We start from the raw sequence: 24,388 nt of genomic DNA on the forward strand, positions 1-24,388 counted from the left end.
ATTTTTTACAGAGAGGAAGAGAGAGGGATAGAGAGCTAGAAACATCAATGAGAGAGAAACATCGACCAGCTGCCTCTTGCACACCCCCTACGGGGGATGTGCCCGCAACCAATGTATATGCCCTTGACCAGAATCGAACCTGGGACTTTTCAGTCCACAGACCAACGCTCTACCACTGAGCCAAACCAGTTTTGGCTCTTTCTGGTTCTCTGACTGAGTGATTTTTTTTCAACACTATCTTCTAATTCACTGATTCAATTCTCAGATTCCCCTAATCTTATCTGTATTCCTTCCAATGTGTTCTTTATTTTTGCTATGTAATGCTTTATTTCTTTTTTCATAGTTACTATATCTTTTCTCATGCTTTTGAGCAGCTTTACCATCATTATTCTAAACTCTGTATCTGATAAATTTCTCATCTCCAGTTTATTTATCTCTTCTTCTGGAGAACTCTCTATTTCTTTCATTTGTGGGTTGTTTCTTTGTCTCCTCATTTTTGCTGCCTTTTTGGGTTTGTGATTGTATTAGGTAGATCTGCTACACCTCTCAATCTCTAGTGCAGGACAGTGTTAAATGCTAATTAGACTGGGAAATACTCAATTAGATCAAGGAAATACTCAAAGCCTCCAGAGACTGTCTCTGCCTACAGACTGATAGGATTCCATCTAGGTAGCTCTCAGGCAATCATCTATTGGTGTGGTGATAGTTTATCACAGAGTGGGGCAATTGCTTCTATCTGGAAGCTACCTTAATTGTTATTTCAGTCTATTAATGGGTCTCAGAAATTCCACCCAGTAGGTCAAGGTGTTTACCAATAAGGTGGTCAGCTGTCTTTCCCCCAGGCAAAGTCACCTGTATAGCCAATGTCTGCGTTAAGGAATGAGTCAACACAGGAGACTAAGGTCTCTGCCTTCTGAGATCTAACCCCAAAGCCCCAGATTCTGGCTTCTATTCACAAACTCCAGTCCATTCTGCCCTCCCACTGCCAGAGCACAAGGTGATGGGCTCCACAGGGAATTTTGTGTGTTGGCATTTTATGAGGGTGCCTGCATTTTAAGCCATCTCTCCATTGAAGATAGCAACCCCACTGCTTTTCACAGCCATATGTTATGTGTGTACCATTCTCAGTTCTTGTGCTCACTTCTGGGAGTCCCAGCTTGGGAATTAGACACAAGAATTCTCAGTGGCAATCCCTCACAGCTGATATATCTTTCCTGAACTTCATTTGTTTTCTGTGGGAGCCCACTATTGCCTCCTCCCCTCCTACCAATCTTTATGAGGTTTCCTCTTTCCATCCTCCAATATCAGGATTCTGTTCATTGAGTCTTCTGTTGATTATTCAGGAAGTTTTTCTGTATTTTAGTTATAATTCCAGTTTGTTCCTGAGTCTGTGTCTGTACAGCATTGACTTATTCCTCACTCATAGTTTCCATTTGACAGTGTTTTAAGATTCTTTTTATTTGGTAAAAATAATTAAAATGAGCAACCACTGGTTGAATTAGCCATGTTCTTATTTTGTCTTATTTTCTTTAGGTAGCAGTAAAATTGCGGACTTATTTCATTTATTCTTTTGATGACATTTTAATATTAAGGGTAAAATTCAGTTTCTTTTAATTCAAAGGAATAATATTGGTCTCTTTTAAAAAGTATTGCATGTTAATGAGACATGGTTTGGCTGCATTTCTGAAACTCAGAGAAAGACTCAACCAAAGGAAAAATGATCATGTTGTCTGTGTTTTTTATAGACAGTTGTTGTTGGCAAACTTAATGCTTATGTTCTGGGGCCAAAGAGAACAATTCCATTTTAGACTTCCTTTCTCCTGACTAGGGCACACAAAAGCTAGCCAGAAAATGGATTAGCAGGCTCTGTAATGACTAGCTAAAGTAAAGGAAAAATTACCAAAATGTCCCAGCTATAACATTCCTTTGAGATGTTTATAGTCGGTGACAAATCCAGCATTTGATTGTGTTAACATCTCTGGTACAGACATGAAAACAACTGTAGTAGAGTTTTTCTTTTTCAGAAACAGTGAATACTGTATAAAGGATCCAAGAAGAGCATTTTAGAAGGTCAAAAGGAGCATTCTTTTCTCTAGTCTATTCTTTTCCTAGTAACTTGAACATATTAGTTGCCCCTTTTGTATTGCTGCAGAAGACCAAAGAAAAACCAAGAGAAGAATGCCGAAACCGGTTTGGCTCAATGGATAGAGTGTCAGCCTGTGTACTGAAAGGTCCCGGTTTTGATTCCGGTCAAGGGCATGTACCTTGGTTGTGGGCACATCCCCAGTAGGGGGTGTGCAAGAGGCAGCTGATTGATGTTTCTCTCTCATCAACGTTTCTAACTCTCTATCCCTCTCTCTTCCTCTCTGTAAAAAATATCAATAAAATAAATTTAAAAAAAGAAAGAAAAAGAAAATGGATGACATAAAAATGTATTAAAAAAGAAAAGAAAAGAAAAGAAAAACCAAGAGAAGCTTTAAAGAGGAGGGATACTCTTTAATACACCAGTGGACTCAGGGAATAGCTTTCCATATCTGAGTGCCGAAACATGATGGGGTTTCTTTTTATATCTCCCTGTGGTCTTTGTCCTTCAAATATGGATTATGCTTCTGGTCCTTTTTGCAGGCCTTGCAAGAAGCCATATCTGATGGCCTGGCCTGGCACCAGCATTAATAACCCTCCATATGGGGCAGTGCACTGTTCAGTTTTATGGCCTCTACAACAAGTTCTGCAAGACCAGTATCTGGGAAGGAGGCAGTGACTTAATTATAGGTTATTAAAAATGTACCCTGAGCTTGCTGGTGTGAATTCAGATTACTAGCCTCCAAATATCAGAGTTACATTGGAATTAGCCCTTTTTAGCCTTCTCAGTATAAGTTAATTTAGGGGCTATATTTATTGAAAGAATCTTTGATTTGCAATTGGTATTAAAACTCACTATATTGCAATCTATACTAAGAAGAGAGAAATATTATAATTGACCATTACTCTGCAATGCCCTCAGCCAATCAGGAGGAAATATGCAAATTAGTGGGACAATGATGGCAGCAGCCACAGAGCCAACTAGAGAGGGTGGGAGGCTTGGGTTACCCTCAGTGATGGAGGAAGCCAAGCTTTCCACCTGCCTGGGCTGGCTGCTGAATGAGGGGCCTATGGATGGCAGCCATGGAGCTAGCTTGAGCACGCACGCAGGAGGCTCAAGTCGCTGGGGCCAGCTGCTGAGAGAGTGGCCCTTAGCCCCTCATTCAGGCTTGCCATGCCCCCTTGGGGTAGGGCCTGGCCAACCTGAAAACAGCCATCAGCCCCTCATCCAGGCTGGCCAGGCACCACAGCAGGGACCCCCACCCTGAAAGGCATGTGAATAGCCTGAAAACGGCCCTCAGACCCTCATCCAGGATAGCCAGACACCCCAGCGAGACCCCTACCATAAATGAGGTATGGCCAGCCTGAAAACAGCCCTCAGGCCCTTTACCCAGGCTGGCCACACCCCCAGGGGTTAGGGTCCCTGCTGGGGGGGTATGGCCAGCCTGCACACTGCCCTAGCCTCTTGCCCAGGCCAGCACCATCCCCAGTGGGGACCTCCACCCCAATGAGGGCGTGGCCGGCCTGCAAACCACCACAGGCACCTCATCCAGGCCCCCCTGCCCCCCAAGGAATCTCTACCCTGATCCAGGACACCTTTCAGGGCAAACTAGCCAGCCCTCACCCATGAACCAGGCCTCTATCTATAATAATAAAAGGTTAATATGGTAATTAGACTAGGAGACCTTCCAAGAGACCTTCTGGATGTTTTTCTGGATAAAGCCATGGTGGCGGGGCCAAGGTAATGGCAGTTAGGGGCCAACTTGGGAGGGCTGTTGGGGTTGAACAGGCCAGCAGGGGGAGCTAGTTGGGAAAAATCAGGCTGGTGACGGGGCAGTTGGGGATGAGCAGGCTGGCAGGGGGGCCGCTGGGATAAGTAGGCCAGCAGGGTAGTAGTTGGAGGTGATCAGGCTGGTGGGGGATAATTGGGAATGAGCAGGCCAGCAGGCAGAGTGGTTAGGGACAATCAGGCAGGCAGGCAGGTAAGCAGTTAGGAGCCAGCAGTCCCAGATTGCGAGAGGGATGTCCCCTGAGGTGTCCAAGTTTGGAGAGGGAATTTTGTGCATCAGGCCACTAGTTTACATATAAAACAAAGGAATCTCAATAACTCATATTTTTCTCATGGTGAGCTGTGATGTTCCAGCCTAAAAATTTGACCTAATGGGTTCTATAACTGTGTAATGGGTCAATGGAATTAACATACACATGAGTTTTTGTCTTTGACTACTAATTTCTCTATTCTCTATCTGTTGTATTGCAGGATTTATTGGTTATGCTCCATATATCAACCGTATAGTTCAACAGTGGAACCTAGAGGATAATGATGATGATCAGCTATTTTATACTAAAATTTACATTGATCCACTGAAGAGGGTATGTAATAGCTCCTGCTCCCACTTTCAATGTAACCCCCTTGACCAAGAAGGCTGCTGGAGCTTCCTGGCAATTAGCAGGCAGAGGAGTAAATAAGGGACCATCTCAGTTTTGTCAGCTTCCTTCTCACAATATTTTCTTTGACTGCAACACATTTGTATGGCTACATATTATATGCAAATAAAATGGTCCTGCTAGAAATCTGAATTCTGTAATTAAGGGTACATGTATCCTGCTAGAAATCTGAATTCTGTAATTAAGGGTGGGAGGAGTGAAGTTGGGGCAAATAGCAGTCCTGAGATTGACTTAAATGAAACTTTGGAGAAAAGCAAAACCAAAGCTCAAATGTAATAATATTTTTTAATATATTTACCTAATATAACTATTATAGTTCTAGAATTTACTGAAGTATGTATTCATGAATGTTGTCATTATCAAACCTTTTCTTAAAAGTACATTTTACAGTGAATTTGCAGCTATATTGTTTCTGTATCTTAGATAAGTACTTCAATCACCTAAATATCATCATTAGACACTTAATACTTAAGAAACTCAATTCTTAAGATATTTTTCTTCATCTCTGTATTTTACTTTCCCTCTGTTTGCCCACTATGGCAAGCCTGAGGGACTTGGCCTCTCATCTGGAGAGAAACCTCCTTTTGATGTGGATGCACATGCTACTACTCTTTGCTTGTAGTTCAACTAAGAAAGTGCTTTGAATCTTATTTACTGGTCTTTGCTTAGGGTGCTTCCTCCCTGTTGTTTTTGTAATATTTTTGGTTGTCTAAATCCTGTTTAAATTTCTCTCTAAACATAAGAGTATGCTTAGTATGTGTCTTAGTCTGCTTGTATTGCCATAAGCAAATACGATATACTGAATGGTTTAAACAATAGAAAAAAATTATTTTCAAAGAGTCTAGAAGTCTGAGATAAGGTTGCTAGCATGGTCAGTTTCTGATGAGAACTCTGTTTCTGGCTTGGAGATGGCCATTTTCTTGCTGTGTCCTCACATGGAATAGATAGAGGAGGAAAGAGACAGACCAATGGAGAAAAAAAGCTAGTGGGAGGGCAAGCACAGGTGTATAAACACTCGTTTCTTATTATATGGGCAAAATTTCCATCATGAGGGCCCCCCTCTTTTAAAAATAATATATTTTATTGATTTTTTACAGAGAGGAAGGGAGAGGGATAGAGAGTTAGAAACATCTATGAGAAACATCCATCGGCTGCCTCCTGCACACCTCCCACTGGGGATGTGCCTGTAACCAAGGTACAAGCCCTTGACCGGAATCGAACCTGGGACCCTTCAGTCCCCAGGCTGATGCTCTATTCAATGAGCCCCCTCTTATAACCTGAACTTAACCCTCATTGGGATTAGAGATTCAAAATAGGAATTTTGAGGGAGCACAAAGATTCAATCTACAGTAGCATGCAAAACATTTTTAGGAATATTGTGAAGAGCAATGTAGCTGAAAAACTGCATTGAGAAACAGCAAGGAGTCCTTGTCTCAGGAGATCCAAGATGGCTGCATAGGTAGATGCCTAACCGCAGCCTCACACAACAATTTCAATAAAATACAACTAAAATACAAAATGGACATTACCCAGAACTACAGGAAAGTCGACTGACTGGAAATTCTACAATGAGAAGGAAAGAGAAAACCAGAAGGAAGAGCAGAGGAGCTGTAAAAGCCTAAGGTACTGAGACACGCTGCGTCCATGGAGAGGACAGAGCCGGAGAGGAGGAGCGGCTGAGGGCCTGGCTGGCGTTCCCTAGCAGGAAGGAGTTAAAAGCTCCGGACTGTGCTGAACCCCAGATCCGACAGCACTGAACCCCAGTTCTAGGCCAGACCCTGGGGACCCAGGCTCATACAGAGGGAATCTGGGCTGTAAGGCAGAAACCCAAAGGAGCGGCAAGAGGAAGTCCCGGAGAGGTGCGCACACTGCATGCAGAGAACGGAGTGTTGACTATGCCGCTGATTGCCCTAGTGGGAAGGAGACTAAAGCTCCAGACTGCTTTGAACCCCACTTCCAACTCCACTTCCAACTGAATTGAACCCCAGTTTCGAGCCCATTGCAGGAGAGCCTAGACTGTTTGGTAGCAGGAAAAGCTCCAGGGCACCTTTCTCTCAGAGGTGCTTGCAGTGAGTACTGAAGGACCCTGAGAAACACTGAGACTCTGGAGCCCCATAGAGCATGGCTGATGGAAGCCAAGGCTGTAGGCTCCACCCTGAAACTCTGTCCCATCCAAGCTGAACACAGAGACTTTTAAGACTACCAACTCAGGGAAGCTGCGAAAATGCTGAGACAAGGAAACAGATCACAAATGAAAGAAATGGAGGACAAAAAGCGACTGGATATAGAGTTCAAAACTACACTTATAAGGTTTTTCAAGAATTTCCTAGAAAAGGCCAATAAAATAAACAAGACCTATGAGGATACAAAAAGGGAACAACTTGAAATAATAAGGGATCAACAAGAAATAATAAGGGATCAACAAGAAATAAAGAATACATTGTCTGAAATAAAAAAATATTATACAGAGTCCTAAAAACAGAATGGAAGATCCCAAGAATCACGTCAAAGGTTTGGAACATAAAGAGCCAGAGGACACTCCTCAGCAGAAACAAGAAGACAAGAGAATCCAGAAAGTTGAAGATAATATAAAAAACCTCTTGGACAACTTCAAGTGAACCAACATCAGAATTATGGGGGTCCCAGAAGAAGAGGGAGAGTAAGATACCGAAAACATACTGGAAGAAATAGTGACAGAAAACTTCCCCCACCTGGTGAAAGAATTAGACTTACAAGTCTAGGAAGCGCACGGAACCCCAAACAAAAGGAATCCAAAGAGGACCACACCAACAGAAATCATAATTAAAATTCCAAGAGCAAAAGACAAAGAATTTAAAAGCAGCAAGAGAAAAGCAGGTAGTTACCTATAAAGGAGCACCAATATGATTGTCAGCTGATTTCTCAACAGAAACCATGCAGGCCTGAGGGGAATGGCAAGAAATATTCAAGGTGATGAATAGCAAGAACCTACAGCCAAAAATACTCTACCCAGCAAAGCTATCACTGAGAATGGAAGGCCAGATAAAGAGCTTCACTAATAAAATAAAAAACTAAAAAAAAACTAAAGGAGTTCATCACCACTAAACCAGAATTATATGAATTGCTGAAGGGGGTTCTTTCGGAAGAGAGAGTAAATAAAGATAAAAATTATGAACAACAAATATGTAACTATCAACAAGTGAATCTAAAAACCAACGGAATTAAAAAAAATCTGATGAACAATATTAACTGGTGAATATAATAGAATCAGAGGTATGGAATGGGAGTGATCTGACGATTCTTGGGGAAAAGGGGAGTGGGGGATGTGGGAAGAGACTGAATAAAAACTGTGCACCTATGGATGAGGACAATGGGGAGTGGGGAAAGGGCAGAGGGTGGGGTGGGAACCTGGTGGAGGAGAGCAATGGAGGGGGGGAAATGAGGAACATTTGTAATAATAATATGAACAATAAAGATTTATTTTTTTAAAAGAGAATTATAAGAGTTTCATAAAATATATTTTTATTTATTTCAGAGAGGAAGGGAGAGGAAGAGAGAGATAGAAACATCAATGATAATAGAGCATCATTGATTGGTTGCTTCCTGCACACTCCACACTGAGGATCAAACCAGTAACCTGGAAATTGAACCATGACCTCCTGGTTCATAGGTTAATGCTCAAACACTGAGCCACATTGGGCTGAGTGAGAATCATAAGGTTTGGAAAGCAGATTAATTGCCAGCCTGTTGGCTATCAAGCAGTTTATGCTGCACTAATAACCCTCAAGCTCAACAGCTTAGCACAACAGGGGTTCCTGCTTATTGTAGTAATTTGGTAGAGGTGGGTGGAGCCCTAGCTGCTAAAGCAGCTATCTCCAACCTTGCTGGTTCATTGCTAGAGAGAATGAGCACACTTAGTGTCCCGAACTGGCAATGACATCTCTAAATGGGAAGTGATTTATTTTACTTCTGCTAACAATTCACTGGTCAGAATTAGTCAGAAGATAGAGATGTGGAAATGCTTGGAAAACGGCATGGATGCTTTCCCATACATTCTATCCTCTTAATCAATAGTAAAATTATAGTCTTTCTGAAAAATATTGCTGGAATAATTTACATATGGAATTTTAAAATTTTTTTAAAGAATAAACTATATCATGATAGTGCTGTTTGTTGTTTCCATTGTAATTTTTAATATTATCTCTGTTCTTATTTCAGGAAGCTCTTAACATCACATTGGATCACAAATGCAAAATTTTTCAGACTTTAAATGGAGCTGTAGGTATGCTTCCAAAATAATGAATTGATGTGGATACAAATGAACACCTGTGTTTTCAACTATGCTGTTTATTATATCTATTTTGGGGCTGACCAAGGTTTACTGTGTAGATATTGCAATTATTAAAAAATACTGGACTTGAGCTTATTGATGCAGTTCAAATGATTCAGTCCAAATCATTACCTCAGAGTGATGCAAAAAAAGATAAGCTTCTGACTTTAGGTAACATAGAATTTAGTATCTCACCATCTGGAACTGTATATGTTGTTTTAAATTAATTACACCTACTGTTACACGTTTTTCATAATAAGTTCTCTGCATTGAGAATTACTCAGGAATGGTAGAGTATAAGAGTATTTTTCTCCTAGCTGAAAGGTACCGAATAACTGGGCACATTCACTGTAGAGTGTATGAGTGTGGTGTGTTTTCCTGAATAGACATATATCTTGATGAGATACATTAATGCATTAAAATTAATCAATATATTAAAAATCAACATACATTAATTCATTACTACATTATACTTAAAATTTAAAAATAATTTGTAATTCAATATGATTCTTCAAGGTAGTACTTGGGGTAACAGGTTTCTCAGAATATGAAGAATTTAGTTTGGAGGGCTCAGGAAGTGAGGGAAGGAATCTGAAAACAAATAAAAATACCTCTCTGCTCCCATATGACTTGTATATTCCTGGAATTACATTAAGCCTGATTTTTTTTCTTTTTCTTTTTGTTGAATTTATTAGGATGACACTAATTAACAAATTATTCTACAACACATCATCTGTACATTGTATTGAGTGTTCAGCCCCTCCCCTGTCCCACTGCCAAGTCAAGTCTCTTTCCATCACCATTTATACTTATTTATCCTCCTCCACCTCCCCCCTGTCCAGTAATTACCACACTGTTCTTCATGTCTGGGAGGTTTTTGTTCTCTCTCTTTTTTCTCTTTTATTTGTTCAATCTCTCCACCATGCCTACACCACAGACAGCTGACAGCTTGCTCTCTATCTACAAGTTTATCTCTATTTTGCTTATTTAGTTCATTTTGTTCATTAGATTCCACATATGAATGAAATCATATGGTATTTGCCTTTTTCTGACTGGCTTATTTCACTTTGCATGATACTCTCCAAGTCCCTCCATGCTGTCTCAAAGGGTAAGAGATCCTTCTTTTCTATAGCTGCATAGTATTCCATGGTATAAATGTACCAGAGGTTGTTTTATCCACTCATCCTACTGATGGACACTTGGGAAGCTTCCAAATCTTGACTCTTGTACCCTACAATGAACATAGGGGTACATATATTATTTTAAATTAGTGTTTTGGGTTTCTTTGAATTTATTTCCAGATGTGGAATTGCTGGGTCATAAAACAGTTGCATTTTTAAATTTTTTGAGCTACCTCTATAATGCTTTCCACAATAAACCTGATTTTCAAGAACGGGAAATACTATCAGTCATGGCCAAGTGTAGAAACCTTGCTTATTGTGCTTGGCAGTATTCTATTTGCCTTACATATATTGTTATTATCTTCATAATAACCTTGAAAGGCAGACAAGGATCCCATTTTACGGATGAATAAATTGTGACATTAATTTAACTCTTCTAAGATCACATCACTATCAGGAGGTAGAGGCAGGATTGCAAAGTTGCTTTTCTTCCACCAGACACTTCATGGCTCAGTCTGCTTATGCCAGGTTAGAGTATGTGAAGTGTTCAGAATCTTCATTCTGTGTCATTTGGGTATCTGTTGATTTGGAGTAGGCCAAATTACTAAAAGTGTAATAGCACATGATAGCACGAATGCATGAGCAAATTTATAACAATAAGAAAAAAATATATATGTGTATATATAGATATATACACACTAGAGGGGGCATCTCTCAGCCAGCCTACACTCTCTCGCAGTGTGGGACCTCTCAGGGGATGTTTGCTTGCCAACAGTTGGAAATCCCTCTCACAGTCCTGGACCCCTTGCTCCTTACCGCTCGCCTGCTCACTCTCCTTACCACTGAGCTCGCTGCTCCTTCACACTGCCACAGAGGCAGTAGAGGCTCATGCCACCACCACTGCACTCACCAGTTGTGAGCCCTATCTTTCTGTGTAGTTGTCTGTGGGCCAACTGCTCTCTTCCTTCTCACTTAGGCGAGCAGCATGTGAGGGCAGAGCGTGCTGTCCTGGAACGCAGAGGGCTGCCAGGAGCTGAAGGGAGTAGCTGGGCCCTCAGGGTGAGAGGTGGATGCAGAGGACACTATCTCACCCAATTGTGGGGAGGGCTGGCTGGCCTTCATCTGCCTGACCCCACCCAGGGAGGGACCGAGCAGGGTGTCTGCCTCTCCTTTCTCCATCCTTCCATCTGTGACACCTGTCACCCTTGCCAGGCCTCTTCCAAAGTGAGTTCAGCTCAATCCCTGAATGTAAAAGGGCACAGGGAGAGGGAAGGGTGGGCCTCCACTCCAGTGCCCCCTGATTCCTAGTGACAGGACCTGGTCTCAGGACATTTCGCACAGCTGCAGAACATAGATCTGTTCCAAGAAAAGTTGGGAATGCACACTTTCCTATGAGCCCCTATTTCAAAAGGTGGCAATTTATTCACACTGGCAAAGACACCTTCAAGAGTAACGTAAGTGGGTAAAGTCAGGGTCAAACCAGACCATTTCTTCATCCAATCTCTCTGAGGCACATGGACAGAACCAAGTCTCAGCTCGTCACAGGACACTTCTGGGTTTTTTAAGCCTAAAGGACAGTAGTCTGTCTCCATTTTTATTCTTTGAGATTTTTTTCATCGTCGGATAAAAGAATATGTACATTGGGACAATCTTCTTGAGATATAATATTCCAGTTGCACCCAAGTGATGACAACAGCGCCCCTCAGAGGGAGGGAGCCAACAGATGGGGAGCAGGGAATTCTGAAAACCAAAGCAAAGGTTCAGAACTCGGAAGAAGTCCTTGGTGTTCTGCTGAGAAACTTGGACTCCTTCCTCTGCAGTCACACACCAGGCAGTCACACAGAAATAGCTTGGCATTGGCCAACTTATGGAATTCTCCCTTCTCTCTGTTCTCCTGAGCCGGATTCCGGACGTTGACTGTGGCATTCTCTTGGTCATCGGTTTTTGTTTGTTTTGTTTTTCCCCAAAAACGTTACTAACTTTATATGGATATAACATACAAAGATGCAGCCTCCTTTGTAGGAACATGGAAGGAAGAGGTGGAGAGCTACAGCAAGCACCAGCTGTGGGGAGGGCCAAGGGGGAGAGGAGGTTGGCACTGGGGCTGAGGCTCTACAGCCATTGCTGGGCAAGTAGGAAACCCCTCTGAGTGCCACGTTCTGAGGTTGAATTGATTGGTCAAGCTGAGGCAGAGGTGAGTGGCATATCAGCCATCTTTGGTGCTGTTTACCCTTTACCACCCCAGCTCTGTTATAAAACCCCAGAGCCCTGGATTCCAAAGGCCCCAACCAGAGAAGAGTGTGAGAGGAAGTGAGTAGGACAAGTTGAAAGCCGATATGCCTGTGTGCTGAGGGATGGCGGAGACAGAGGTGAGAGCTAGCAGGGGAAGGACGCTCATACATACCCTTCTGTGGGGGCTACAGGTGAAGGAGGCCAGGGGAGTAGGGTAGGGATGGGGCACCATGGCCCCAGCCTCTTAGGCATCCCTGTCTGTCCTCTGTAGTGTACATGTAGGAAAGGGGCTGCCTCTGAGGAGGGCCAGGCCAGACCAGGTGACCATCTTGAGTTCTGGCTGAGGTGATGGTCCTCACCCGGAGATGCCTTCTAACTGGTGATGGACCCAGGCCTGACCCTGCTGCTGCGGGCACCCAGGACCCAGGCCTGTCACCACACTGCGGGAGCCCAGGACACAGGCCTGTCACCACACTGCGGGAGCCCAGGACACAGGCCTGACTGACAGCTGCCGCTATGCAATGGACCCAGGCCTGCTGTGGGCTCCTGGGCACAGAAAGATCCCCTGCTGCCAGAGCAGCCTCCTGCTGGTCTGTTAATATGCAAATTGGTCATTACTGTGCAGCTATTAGGACTAATTTGCATATTACCTCTTTATTATATAGATATGTATATATGAATATACATGCATGTTTTAAATTACTAAAACCTATTTTTCTCTTTAACTCAGATGAAGTTGTTCTGAAATTTGAAAATGGCAAAGCCAGGGCTAAGAATGTATTTTATGAAACATTACCAGTGGCAATTAATGGAAATGGACCCACCAAGGTGAGTCACAGTGACTTTTCCCTATTTTCTTATTTTTTGGAGATAGACTATGGAGCAATATGTAGAACATCTTTAAGAGGCTTTATTGTGGTGCCAACAATTAAATGGCTTTATCTTTTACACATTACATTATCTGATTTCATCTAGATTACCTAATGACTTTTTCTCAGCAATGATAACTTTTTACGCTATCTAAAACACAGAGTAAGCCATACTTCCTTCATATAAGGCAGTGGTCAGCAAACCAAGACTCAGGAGCCAAATGTGGCTCTTTGGCCCCTTGAGTGTGGCTATTACACAAAATACCATGGCCTGGGCAAGTATATTTTAAAGAAGTAGCGTTAGAAGAAGTTTAAGTTTAAAAATTTTGGCTCTCAAAAGAAATTTTAATTGTTGTATTGTTGATATTTGCCTCTACTGACTAATGAGTTTGCTGACCACTGATATAGGGCATCCTCTCCTAATAGGAATTATTAAGGTCGTCAAGGGATCATTTGTTTCACCTGAGTCACCATTTTTTAAAGTAACAACTCTACTAAGATATAGGTATAATTATATGCCCAAAATTCTTCCTTTTGCACTTATTTCCAACCTGGGTTATAGTTGACAAACACAAATTGACTAATGAAATTTTGCGTTTTTCAATTGTATATAATTGATCTTGCTAAAAATGTAATTGACTGCAAATTTATAGGTAAGTTGGTAAAGTTCATATTGCTGTTATCCAGTTAAAATTGAACATGATTTGTGTGTGTGTGTGTGTGTGTGTGTGTGCGCGCACACACACACGAAACCATGTTCTGAGATGCTGAATTGGCTGTTTTACTCATAAGTATATGGAAAAGAGATTATAAGTAGATTTGCTTTGTGGGAAGGCCAACATGGGGAGTTGTGTTTCAGAGAAGTCAGTAGTCAAAATTCCAGTAAAAGCTATATGCATAGGAAGAAATTCAAGGGAAACCCCACTTTGGCAGTATTTCCAACATCAAAATGGAAGTAGACTCTCCTTCTCCCCTATTTAATCTTTCTACCTTGCTTTATATCCCATTCCAGCTCTATAAAGCTGGCTTTCCCATGTGCTCTCCTTTCTCTATTTTGTGTCAATTTCCCCAGGTGCATTATCCTTCTTATCAGCATTTTAAAGACGCTCAAATATTTTCCATTCTCTAAACAAAACAAAACTGAGCCAACACAAACTATACTATCCCCCTCAATTCACACTGCCTGTCAGCCTTCCTATCTTTTCTACTCCACATCACAACCATGGTGCTTCCCTTTTTTTTTTTTTATAAAGAAGTTTGTTTTATTTCATACATTTTAATACAATATTCAGTCAATTAATTATTGTATGGGAAGTGGTTTCCTGATACATAAATGTGGAAGAAAAAAATGAATACCAATTTCATTACATCAAATTTTAGAAAACTCATGATTTAAACTATAATTTGCAAAACATTTTATTTAAAGTGTGATTTTGGCCCTAGCTGGCTTGACTCAGTGGCTAGAGCATCAGCCTGGTGATTAAACGGTCCTGGGTCTGGTCTTGATCAAGGGCACATACCTTCATTGCAGGCTTGATCCTGGGCTCTGGCCTGGCATGTGGGGGAGGCAACCAATATCTTTCTCACATTGATTTTTTTCTTTCTGTGTCTCTTCCCCTTTCTTCCACTCTCTCTAAAAATCAATGGAAGTCCCTGGCTGGTTTGGCTCAGTGGATAGAGTGTCAGTCTGTGAACTTAAGGGTCCCAGGTTTAATTCCAGTCAAGGGCACATGGTTGCATGCTGGATCCCTGGTGGGGATACGTGTAGAAGGCAGCCAATCGATGATTCTCTCCCATCATTGATGTTTCCACATCTCCCTCCCTTTCCCTCCTCTCTGAAATGAATAAAAATATATATTTTAAAAAACCAATGGAAAAATATCTTCAGGTGAGGATTAACAACAACAACAAAATATTAAAGTGTGTTTTTGTAAGAGGTACTCATTCAATTAGAAGTTTCTTTTACTGCCACAGGTCAAATGCTCCCCAGGTTGACTTCTACTCTGTCTGCTTAAGATATCATCAGAAGAAAAAGGCAACTGATCAATCTCTCTTTCTCTCTCTCCTCCCTTCCTCTTTCTCTAAAATCAATAAGCATGTCCTGAGGTAAGGATTAAAAAAAACAAAATATGAAATAGGATATTGAGAGACATCGAGAAGAATCATACCTCTCTACTGCAGTTAGAGGCATCCGGTATGAGGATGATACACTTTCTGTGATTAAGGTCCATCATCCCAGTCAATATCTTGTATTACTAGATTGTGAATGATGAATTTGCTTCACTGGTATTAGCCCTTTTATAGACAGTACAGAAAATGGAATTCTGAATAGCAATCGCCAGTTGGTTTTAAGAAGTGGAAACAACTCACAGCCACCATGCACCTTACCACCCACCAGGAAATGAGCCTCCAGGTTGTGTGGATTGTTAAGTCCTTTTTGAATAGAAAACACTGTCAGTCCTCATTTATAATTCACCCAAAGATAGTTTTTTTTTTTTTTTTTATCTCATTTGGTTCTACATGACATACTCTTTCTCTTTGTTTCCATGACGCTCTGCTGATCTGTCTACTAATTTTCTAGTTTTTCTCTTCAATCTCTCTCTTCTTTAATCTATATTTTTAAAATATTTTATTTTGTATGTGGAAGGTGATAGGTCCTCTGCCTATCCTGTTTTAGTAGAGTTCCATGGTATCTATCCAAGACATCTTCCTTTTCTCTTCTGCATACATTTTTGGGTCATTTGCTTCACTCCTACATCGACAAATTTCTCAAGGATGATGATTTGCAGATTCTGCCACTAACTCCTGGTACTTGGTCTGAATACCCAATTGGTAGATTTATTTGTGTGTCATATGAGACCTGGAGCTCAGCACCTTAAGCTCTGCCTCCTCTTCCATCCAATTGGTTAACCAGAACCTGGGTTTTGTTTTAGCGGTAGTTGCTTCTCTCTCTGAATCCAGGTGCTATTCTTTCTAACTGCTATGTATGGTGGTTGATCTAATTTTCTCAGAGCCATTGGCAACTTACTTAGTTTAAGCCACCTGGAACCTCCCACTAATAACAATCATCCGTCAGTAGTAGCCTAGAACACAAGTTTTTGGCTGAAGTAGAAGCCATTCACTTCACTCACCTGTGCAGCGCCCTCCATGGATTTCGATAAAGTTCTCAATTCTCAACTTGTCTCATAAGGCTCTTTTTAAACTTTGTTCCTGTTTAGTGATCACCCACCTACTGTCCCATACCCAACTCCTGGCACAATAAATATTCACACACCTGTTTTTTCATAATCAATAATTCACTTTCTTAGTTCCTGCCATACTGAATATTTGAACTTCACAAATGTTTCATGTTTCTTCTTTCTGTAAGTCTTTCGTACATGCATTTCACTCATTCTGTAATCCTCTGCTCCCAGTTCCACTCCTGTACCCAATTAATTGTTTATCTTTTAGTATCAGTTTAGTTTTCACTTCTATGTATGCTTTTATAATATCTGGAACTTTGTCCATCAAGTACATACAACACACTGGACAGTAGTAGAACTTACCTGATTTTTAGTCTCACTTACTGGGGCTTTAGCCTAGGAATTACAAACTCATATCTATTTCATTCATGTTTTGTTTTCCTGGGGTTCAGCACTTGTGTACCCTGTATTAGCCTTTCAATAAATGGAATTTGAATGACACAGTCTAAACAATGTATTGATCTAGCATAGGTTTTTATTTCTGGAAAGACAAAATACTTGTAAAATTGCTTGGCTCAGCAGTTGAGTTCCACCTATGGACCAGGAGTTCATACTTCAATTCCCATTTATGTCCTGGTTCCTGGCTCAAAACCCATGTGGGCGAGGGGGAGATGGTGTGCAGGAGGCAGCTGATCAATGATTTTCTATCATCATTGATGTGTGTTTTTTCTTTATTGATTAAGGTATTACATATGTGTCCTTATCACCCCATTGCCCCCCCAATCATGCTCTCACCCCCCTCGTGTCTCTGTCCATTAGTTAGGCTCATATGTATGCATACAAGTCCTTTGGTTGATCCCTCCCCCTTACTCCTACACTCCCCACCCCCAGCCTTCCCTCTGAGGTTTGATGACCTCATTGATGGTTCTCTGTCTCTGGAACTGTTTTTGTTCTTTAGTTTATGTTGTTCATTATATTCCATAAATGAGTGAGTTCATGTGATATTTACCTTTCTCTGACTGGCTTATTTCACTTAGCATAGTGCTCTCCTGTTCCATTCATGCTGTTGCAAATGGTAAGAATTCTTTCTTTTTTTGCTGCAGCATAGTATTCCATTGTGTAGATGTACCACAGTTTTTAAATCCAATCATCTGCTGATGGGAACTTAGGCTGTTTCCAAATCTTAGCTATGGTAAATTATATTTCTATGAACATAGGGGTGCATATATCCTTTCTGATCGATGGTTCTTGTTTCTTGGGATATATTACTAGAAGAGGGGTCACTGTAACCCAGTTCCATTTTTAGTTTTTTTTGAGGAAATGCCATACTGTTCTCCACAGTTGCTACACCAGTCTGCATTCCTACCTACTAGCAGTGCATGAAGGTTCCTTTTTTTCCACATCCTCACCAGAACTTGTCGTTTGTTGATGATAGCCATTCTGACAGGTGTGAGATGGTAATGCATTGTCGTTTTGATTTGTATTTCTCAGATAATTAGTGACTTTAAGCATGTTTTCATATGTCTCTTGGCCGTTCTTATGTCCTCTTTCAAAAAGTGTCTATGTAGGTCCACTGCTCATATTTTGATTGGGTTGTTTATTTTCCTTTTGTTAAGTTGTATGTGTTCTCTGTAAATGTTGTAGATTAAACCCTTATAAGGTGATACCATTGGCAATTATGTTCTCCCATGCAGTAGGCTTTCTTGTTGTTTTGTTGATGATTTCTTTTGCTATTTTGATATAGTCCTATTTGTTTATTTTATCTTTAATTTTCATTTCCCTAGGGGCTCTATTGGTGAAGATATTGCTTCGGCATGTCTGAGATTTTGCTGTGTCTGGATTCCTCTAGTATTTTACTGGTTTCCCATCTTATGTTTAAGTCCTTTATCCATTTTGAGTTTATTTTTATGTATGGTGTAAGTTGGTGTTCTAGTTTAATTTTTCTGCATATATCTGTCTAATTTTCCAATACCACTTATTGAAGAGACTGTCTTGACTCGATTGTAGGTTCTTTCCTCCTTTGTCAAATATTAATTGAGTATAGTAGTTGGGTCAATTTCTGGGTTCTCTATTCTATTCCATTGATCTATATGTCTGTTCTTGTGCCAGTACCAGGCAGTTTTGAGAACAGTGGCTTTGTAATACAGTTTGAAATCTGGTATTGAGATACCACCGACTTGGTTCTTCTTTCTCAGGATTACTGTGGCTATTCAGGGTCTTTTTTATTATTATTATTACAGGTGAATTTTTGGCGAATTCATTCTAGATCTGTGAAATATGCCATTGGTATTTTAATGGGGAATGCATTGAATCTATAGATTGCTTTGGGTAGTGTGGACATTTTAGTGATGTTGATTCTATCGATCTATAAACACAGTATGTTCTTCTATCTATTTATGTCTTCCTCTATATCTTTTTTCAATGTCTTGTAGTTTTCTGAGTACAGGTCTTTTATTTTCTTAGTTAAGTTTATTCCTTGGTATCTTAATTTTTTTTTAATGTGAGGGTAAATGGGATTTTTTTTAGTCTCTCTTTCTGTAAGTTTACTATTGGTATATAGAGATGCTATGGATTTCTTGCTGTTAATTTTGTGTCCTGCTACATTGTAGAATTCATTAAGTCTAATTTTTTTTATTTAGTCTTTAGCGTTTCTATATACAATATCATGTCATCTCTGAATAAGGACAGTTTTACTTCTTCTTTTCCAATGCGGATGCCTTTTTTTTATTCTTCTTCTCTGATCACAATGGCTAGTACTTCCAGTACTTTGTCGAACAGGAGTAGTGAGAATATGCATCCCTATCTTGTTCCTATTCTTAGGGGAAATGTATTCAGCTGTAGGTTTGTCATATGAGGCTTTTATTATGTTGAACTTTGATCCCTCTATTCCCCCTTTGCTGAGAGTTTTTGTCAAGAAAGAGTGTTCTGCCGAAAGAGGTTTGGCTCAGACGATAGAGCATTGGCCTGCAGACTGAAAGGTCAAGGGCATGTACCTTGGTTGCTGGCACATCCCCAGTAGGGGGTGTGCAGGAGGCAGCTGATTGATGTTTCTCTCTCATCAATGTTTCTAACTCTCTATCCCTCTCCCTTCCTCTCTGTGAAAAATCAATAAAATATGTCTTTAAAAAAAAAAAAAAGTGTTGTGCTGAAACCAGTTTGGCTCAGTGGATAGAGTGGTGGTCTGCAGATTGAAGGGTCCCGGGTTCGATTCAGGTTAAGGGCATGTATGTTGGTTCTGAGCACATCCACTTGACCTGAATCGAACCTGGGACCCTTCAATCTGCAGGCCAACACTCTGTCCACTGAGCCAAACCCTTGTCAGCTGTCTCCCCATTTTTGCTACCTGAAAGATCTGTGTTGAGTCTTGTAGGGGATGATTCTTGGGTGGCAGTGGCTCCTTAGGCAGCGACTGCTCCACAAGTGGTCATGGCAGTGGCTGTTCCTCAGCGGCAGCTCTTCTGGTGGGTGCTGTTCACAGCAGTGTTGGCTCCTCTGGCTGGTGGGGGCAGGCTTGTCCCACAGCTGTTGCTCCTCAGATGGGGGCAGGCTGCTCATGAGGCTGCTTCTCCTCTAATGGGGTGGGGTATTCCTCAGGTGGGGACATGCTTCTTGTACAGCTGCTGATCCTTGGATAAGGGTGGGCTGCTCAGGAGGCTGCTTGCTCCTCGGATGGGGTGGGTTGCTCCTCAAATCAGAGTGAGCTACTTGCATTGCTGCTGCTCCTTGGATGGATGCAGGCTGTGTGCAACTGCTGCTCCTCAGACAGGGGCTGGCAATGCTGGGATGCCACTCCTCGATCATGGACAGGCTGCTCATGTGGCTGCTGGTTCTTGGGCAAGAGCGAGGGTTTGGGGGGTGCTCTCGGGGCTGCTGCTCCTTGGACATGCACAAGCTGCTCACGTGGCTGTTGCTTGTGTTTTGCAGTGCCCTGGGCATTCTCCAGGCATCCTCTCCCCTTCCTGGCTGCAGATTGTCTCACTAGCTGTGTCTACTTTGCCAATTCGGGGTGGATGTTGTTTGATTTAATGTTGCTCATTTTATCTGCTCTAGGATAAGGCTCAGGACATGTTCATCTATTCCACCAACATTTTGTCTCCCTGGATAGACTTTTTAGGTGCCTGCCTCATTATTGATGTTTTTATCTCTCTCTCCCTCTTCCTGCCTCTCTGAAATCAATAAAAATATATGTATTTTAATTGCTGTGGATCACCATACCTGTCTCTAGGCAAATTTTACAAATGGAGAAATTTTGTCTAGAAAGCCGTTTACACTGTGTGTGTACATGTGCATGTGTGTGTGTGTGTGTGTGTGTGTGTGTGTGTGTATGTTCACAATTTCTCTGTCTAATAACTTGATGCCAATAGCAAGGTTTTTATAGACTTCTATAACTAAATATTGTGCTATTCCTTTTTGGTAGTATACTATTTTAACAAAATTTAAATTTGATTACATTAAATAAAATTTAAATGTTTTAGAAGAGGGAGCATGGTCCTGTGAATTTAGCTATTGTGAGTTCAGTGATTTTAATGTGATCAGCAGTTTCTTAAAATTCCCAGGCTAACCTGATTGAAGTTTTACAAAGTGACTAAAGGATTTCTCACAAGGAAAGTTTCACTAATTCTTAATCATTTAGAAAGAACTATGTGTACTAAGAAATTTTAAGTCTCCTGGGAAACATTTTCAGTTTGGGCTATCGTTATTTCTGGCATTTTGATTTTTTGTATGTGATAACTGAACATGCCTATTTTCCCACAAACTCTCCTACAAAATGCTTGTCAAATTAACAGTCCTCTTTATTTTGGCGGTCCTCTATCAGTCTCTTATTGCATCCTAGTATATATGTGTCATACATTTTGAAATTCCCAGAATGGACTCTCTGTGGAAAGATGTGGATGAGCAAATGTCTTAGCAGAGTTATAGATTTAAATAAATTTTGTCAGCTTTTTATTTCATCTTAATTATATTTGTACTATATTCTATACTTAAAACCAGAAATCCAATAGAATGGTGATCAAGTTCAAGGATGTCAGTATTGAAATTCATCTTTATATTCAGCTCCAAAGAGGTTCAGTTATGGATGAATATTAAAGTCAAAGTCAACCTTTCCTGCATCTTTAACTCAAACTTGCTTTAGAAATTCAGTATAAAAATCGGACTTGAGGAAATGCCAATAATCATTTTATTGGTAAGACAGTGTGTGGGTGGGGGATCTTCAAAGTGACTGAAGTATGCAAAATATGCAAAGGAGTTGTTTACTAAGTGACCCTCATTTAATTGACTTTCAGATCATCTAGCAACTTTATTAACTGAAATTTAACATAACACATGACCATTAAATAGTTCAGTCAACTGTATTTCACAGTGATATAGCATAACAATTTCTCCAGTGCAGCTCTTGCAATGGCATTTTGGAATTGAAGTTATTCACTTTCATTTTCTTCTATCTACATATTATAATTTATTAAAAAGAAAAACCACCCATGATTAAATAATAGCATGCACCATTCTTAAATGTCCTAACTTTGATCATTATACACTGTGGTTATTCTGAAAATGTCTTTGTTCTTAGAAATATATACACTGAATTATTTAGAGTCAAAGGGCATCATGTTCATAGCTTACTCCAAAATGGTTCAGGAAAAATAAAATGTACATGGATTGACAGCTTGATACATAGAGAAACTGATGAAAAAATGAGGAAAATTATAAACAATCAGTAAGTATGTGTGAAGGATATATAGCTCTCCCTTGTTTTAGTCTTGCAAATTTTCTGTAAGTTTAAAATATATCAAAATGAAAAGTTACCCAAAAAATAGCCATAGAGGTGTTTAGCTCAAAAATCCTTGTGCATACATACACTCATCTAATGAGTTTATCATAACTCAGATTTATTTTGCCTCTCAGAATTCCTATTACATCTGTTGATCAGTTTTTCCTTGCCAGAGTGCAATAATTATGAACTTGACTAGTTTACTATGTATTAGCTGGCAACAGATAAGAATCAGCCAGACCTGGCTCACTCACTTGGGAAAAGACATTAAACATTTGAAACTGTGGCGTGACCTTCAGTGAACTGCACCAGTAACAAAACCAGGGCACGTGGACAAATACATGAACATCTCTGGGCCACTAGTTACTTATTAAATGGTTCCCTGGTGACCCACGAGAGTTAATGCTTGCTCTTAAATGCCCAACTTGCACCAGCCAGAGCACTGAGAACGGAAAGCAATTGGAGCATTATGTACTTAACAGGTTATCTGTAGGCGGCCCAACACCCAGCTTGCTTTGCCTGTAAACACAGCAGCCAGCAGATCCAGAGGCCTGCCTATCAAAATAATTGTCTAAAATCTTCACTTTGCAGTGCTGCCATCAACCCAGTGCTGTATGCGGGTACGGAGCTCACTAACTACAAAACATCACTTGTCCATGTCCTGGAAGGTTGAGGCATTTCAAAAATCACAGTACTGGCACTTAGGAACAATTACTTAGCAAATAAACTTATAAAAGGGAGCATTTTAACATGATAAAGCAAAAGTAATGTTAAATTTTTAAATGGTGAGTACAACAAGAGAAATTAAGAAAGTAGTTATCTGAGAATTTCAGGTGGTATACACTCTGACCTGCTTAATGGTTAACCGGGCTTCACAAAAAGGGGATTGGGAAAGTATGCTATGAACAAAATATCATAGCAGCTTTACCCAACACATAGAAACAAACACAGGGAAGCAGCCAAAATGGGGAGATGAAGAAACATCTCACAAATGAAAAAAATGGAAGAAAGCAAATTACTGGATATAGAATTCAAAACCAGGGTTATAAGGTTACTCATTAATCTTCTAGAAACCTCAAAAAAAAAAAGGGGGTTGGGGGAGGGGAGGACCTGTAGAAATTAAGCATACACTGACAGACATAAAGAATAATATACAGTGATTCAACAGTAGAATAAAGAATTACAAGCATCAAATCAACTATTTGAAATATAAAGAAGCAAAAAACACACAACCAGAAGAACAAAAAGAAAAAGGAATCTAAAAATATGAAGATAGTTTAAGAAGCCTCTGGGACAAATTTAAGTGTACCAACATTCGCATTATGGAGGTGTCAGAAGAACAAAAAGATCAAGATATTGAAAACCTATTTGAAGAAATATGACAGACAACCTCCCCTACCTGGTGAAAGAGATAGACTTACAAGTCCAGGAAGCTCAGAGGGTCCTAAACAAGAGGAACCCAAAGAGGTCCACACCAAGATCCATCATAATTAAAATGCCAAAAGCTAAAGACAAAGAGAGAATCTGAAAAGCAGTTAGTTACCTGCAAGAGAATACTCATACGACTGTCAGCTGAGTTCTCAACAGAAACTATGCAGTTTGGAAGTGAGTGGCAAGAAATATTCAGAGTGATGAATAGCAAGGACCTAAAACCAAGATTATTCTACAACCAGCAAAGCTATCATTTAAAATTGAAGGTCAGATAAAGAGATTCACAGACAAAAAAGGCTAAAGGAATTCACAAACCAGTATTACATGAAATGTTGAAGTGTATTTTTTAAAAAGAGGAAGAAGAAAAGGAAAAAGATAATAAAAGGGCAATAAATACATATTTATCAACACTTGAATCTAAAGATCAAAATAAATAAGAAATCTAATGAACAGAATAAACTAATGAGTAAAATAGAGGCATGGAAATGGAACAGACTGAAGATTCTCAGAGGGAAGGTGGGTAGGACAGGAAGAGATTAAACAAAGATCTTATATACATACTAGAGGCCCAGTGTCAAAATTAGTGCATGGGGGGGTGTCCTTCAGCCTGACCTGCACCCTCTCCAATATGGGGGATGTCCGAATGCCAGTTGAGGCTTGATCCCTGGCCTCACAATCTGGTACTGCTGGCTTCTAACTGCTCTCCTGCCTGCTTACTTGCCTGATTGCCCCTAACCACTCCCCTCCCAGCCTTATTGATGCCTAACTGCTCCCCTGCCAGCCTGATTGCCCCCAACTTCCCTCCCCTGCTGACCCAATTGCCTACAACTGCCCTCCCCTGCCAGCCTGGTTGCACCTAACTGCCCTCCCATGTAGGCCTAGTCACCCCCAACTGCTCTTCCCTATAGGCCTGATTGCCCCCAACTACCCTTCCCTTCCAGGCC

The 24,388-nt window shown here is 40.7% G+C and overlaps 1 protein-coding gene across 5 annotated transcripts in view; it reads left to right on the plus strand.

Annotated features, from left to right (window-relative positions):
- Nucleotides 1-24,388, plus strand: part of PLOD2 (procollagen-lysine,2-oxoglutarate 5-dioxygenase 2) — a 215,285-nt gene that overhangs the window by 121,122 nt on the left and 69,775 nt on the right. For all 5 annotated transcript variants that reach the window (XM_045584113.1, XM_036443746.2, XM_036443745.2 and 2 more), the window contains exons 5-7: nt 4,343-4,455; nt 8,728-8,791; nt 12,923-13,020. In XM_045584113.1, coding sequence (XP_045440069.1) covers nt 4,343-4,455; nt 8,728-8,791; nt 12,923-13,020 — 275 coding nt within the window. The remainder of the gene's footprint in view (nt 1-4,342; nt 4,456-8,727; nt 8,792-12,922; nt 13,021-24,388) is intronic.

This window comes from Pipistrellus kuhlii, unplaced genomic scaffold (genome assembly GCF_014108245.1).
Source record: "Pipistrellus kuhlii isolate mPipKuh1 unplaced genomic scaffold, mPipKuh1.p scaffold_m20_p_2, whole genome shotgun sequence".
Classification (NCBI taxonomy): domain Eukaryota; kingdom Metazoa; phylum Chordata; class Mammalia; order Chiroptera; family Vespertilionidae; genus Pipistrellus; species Pipistrellus kuhlii.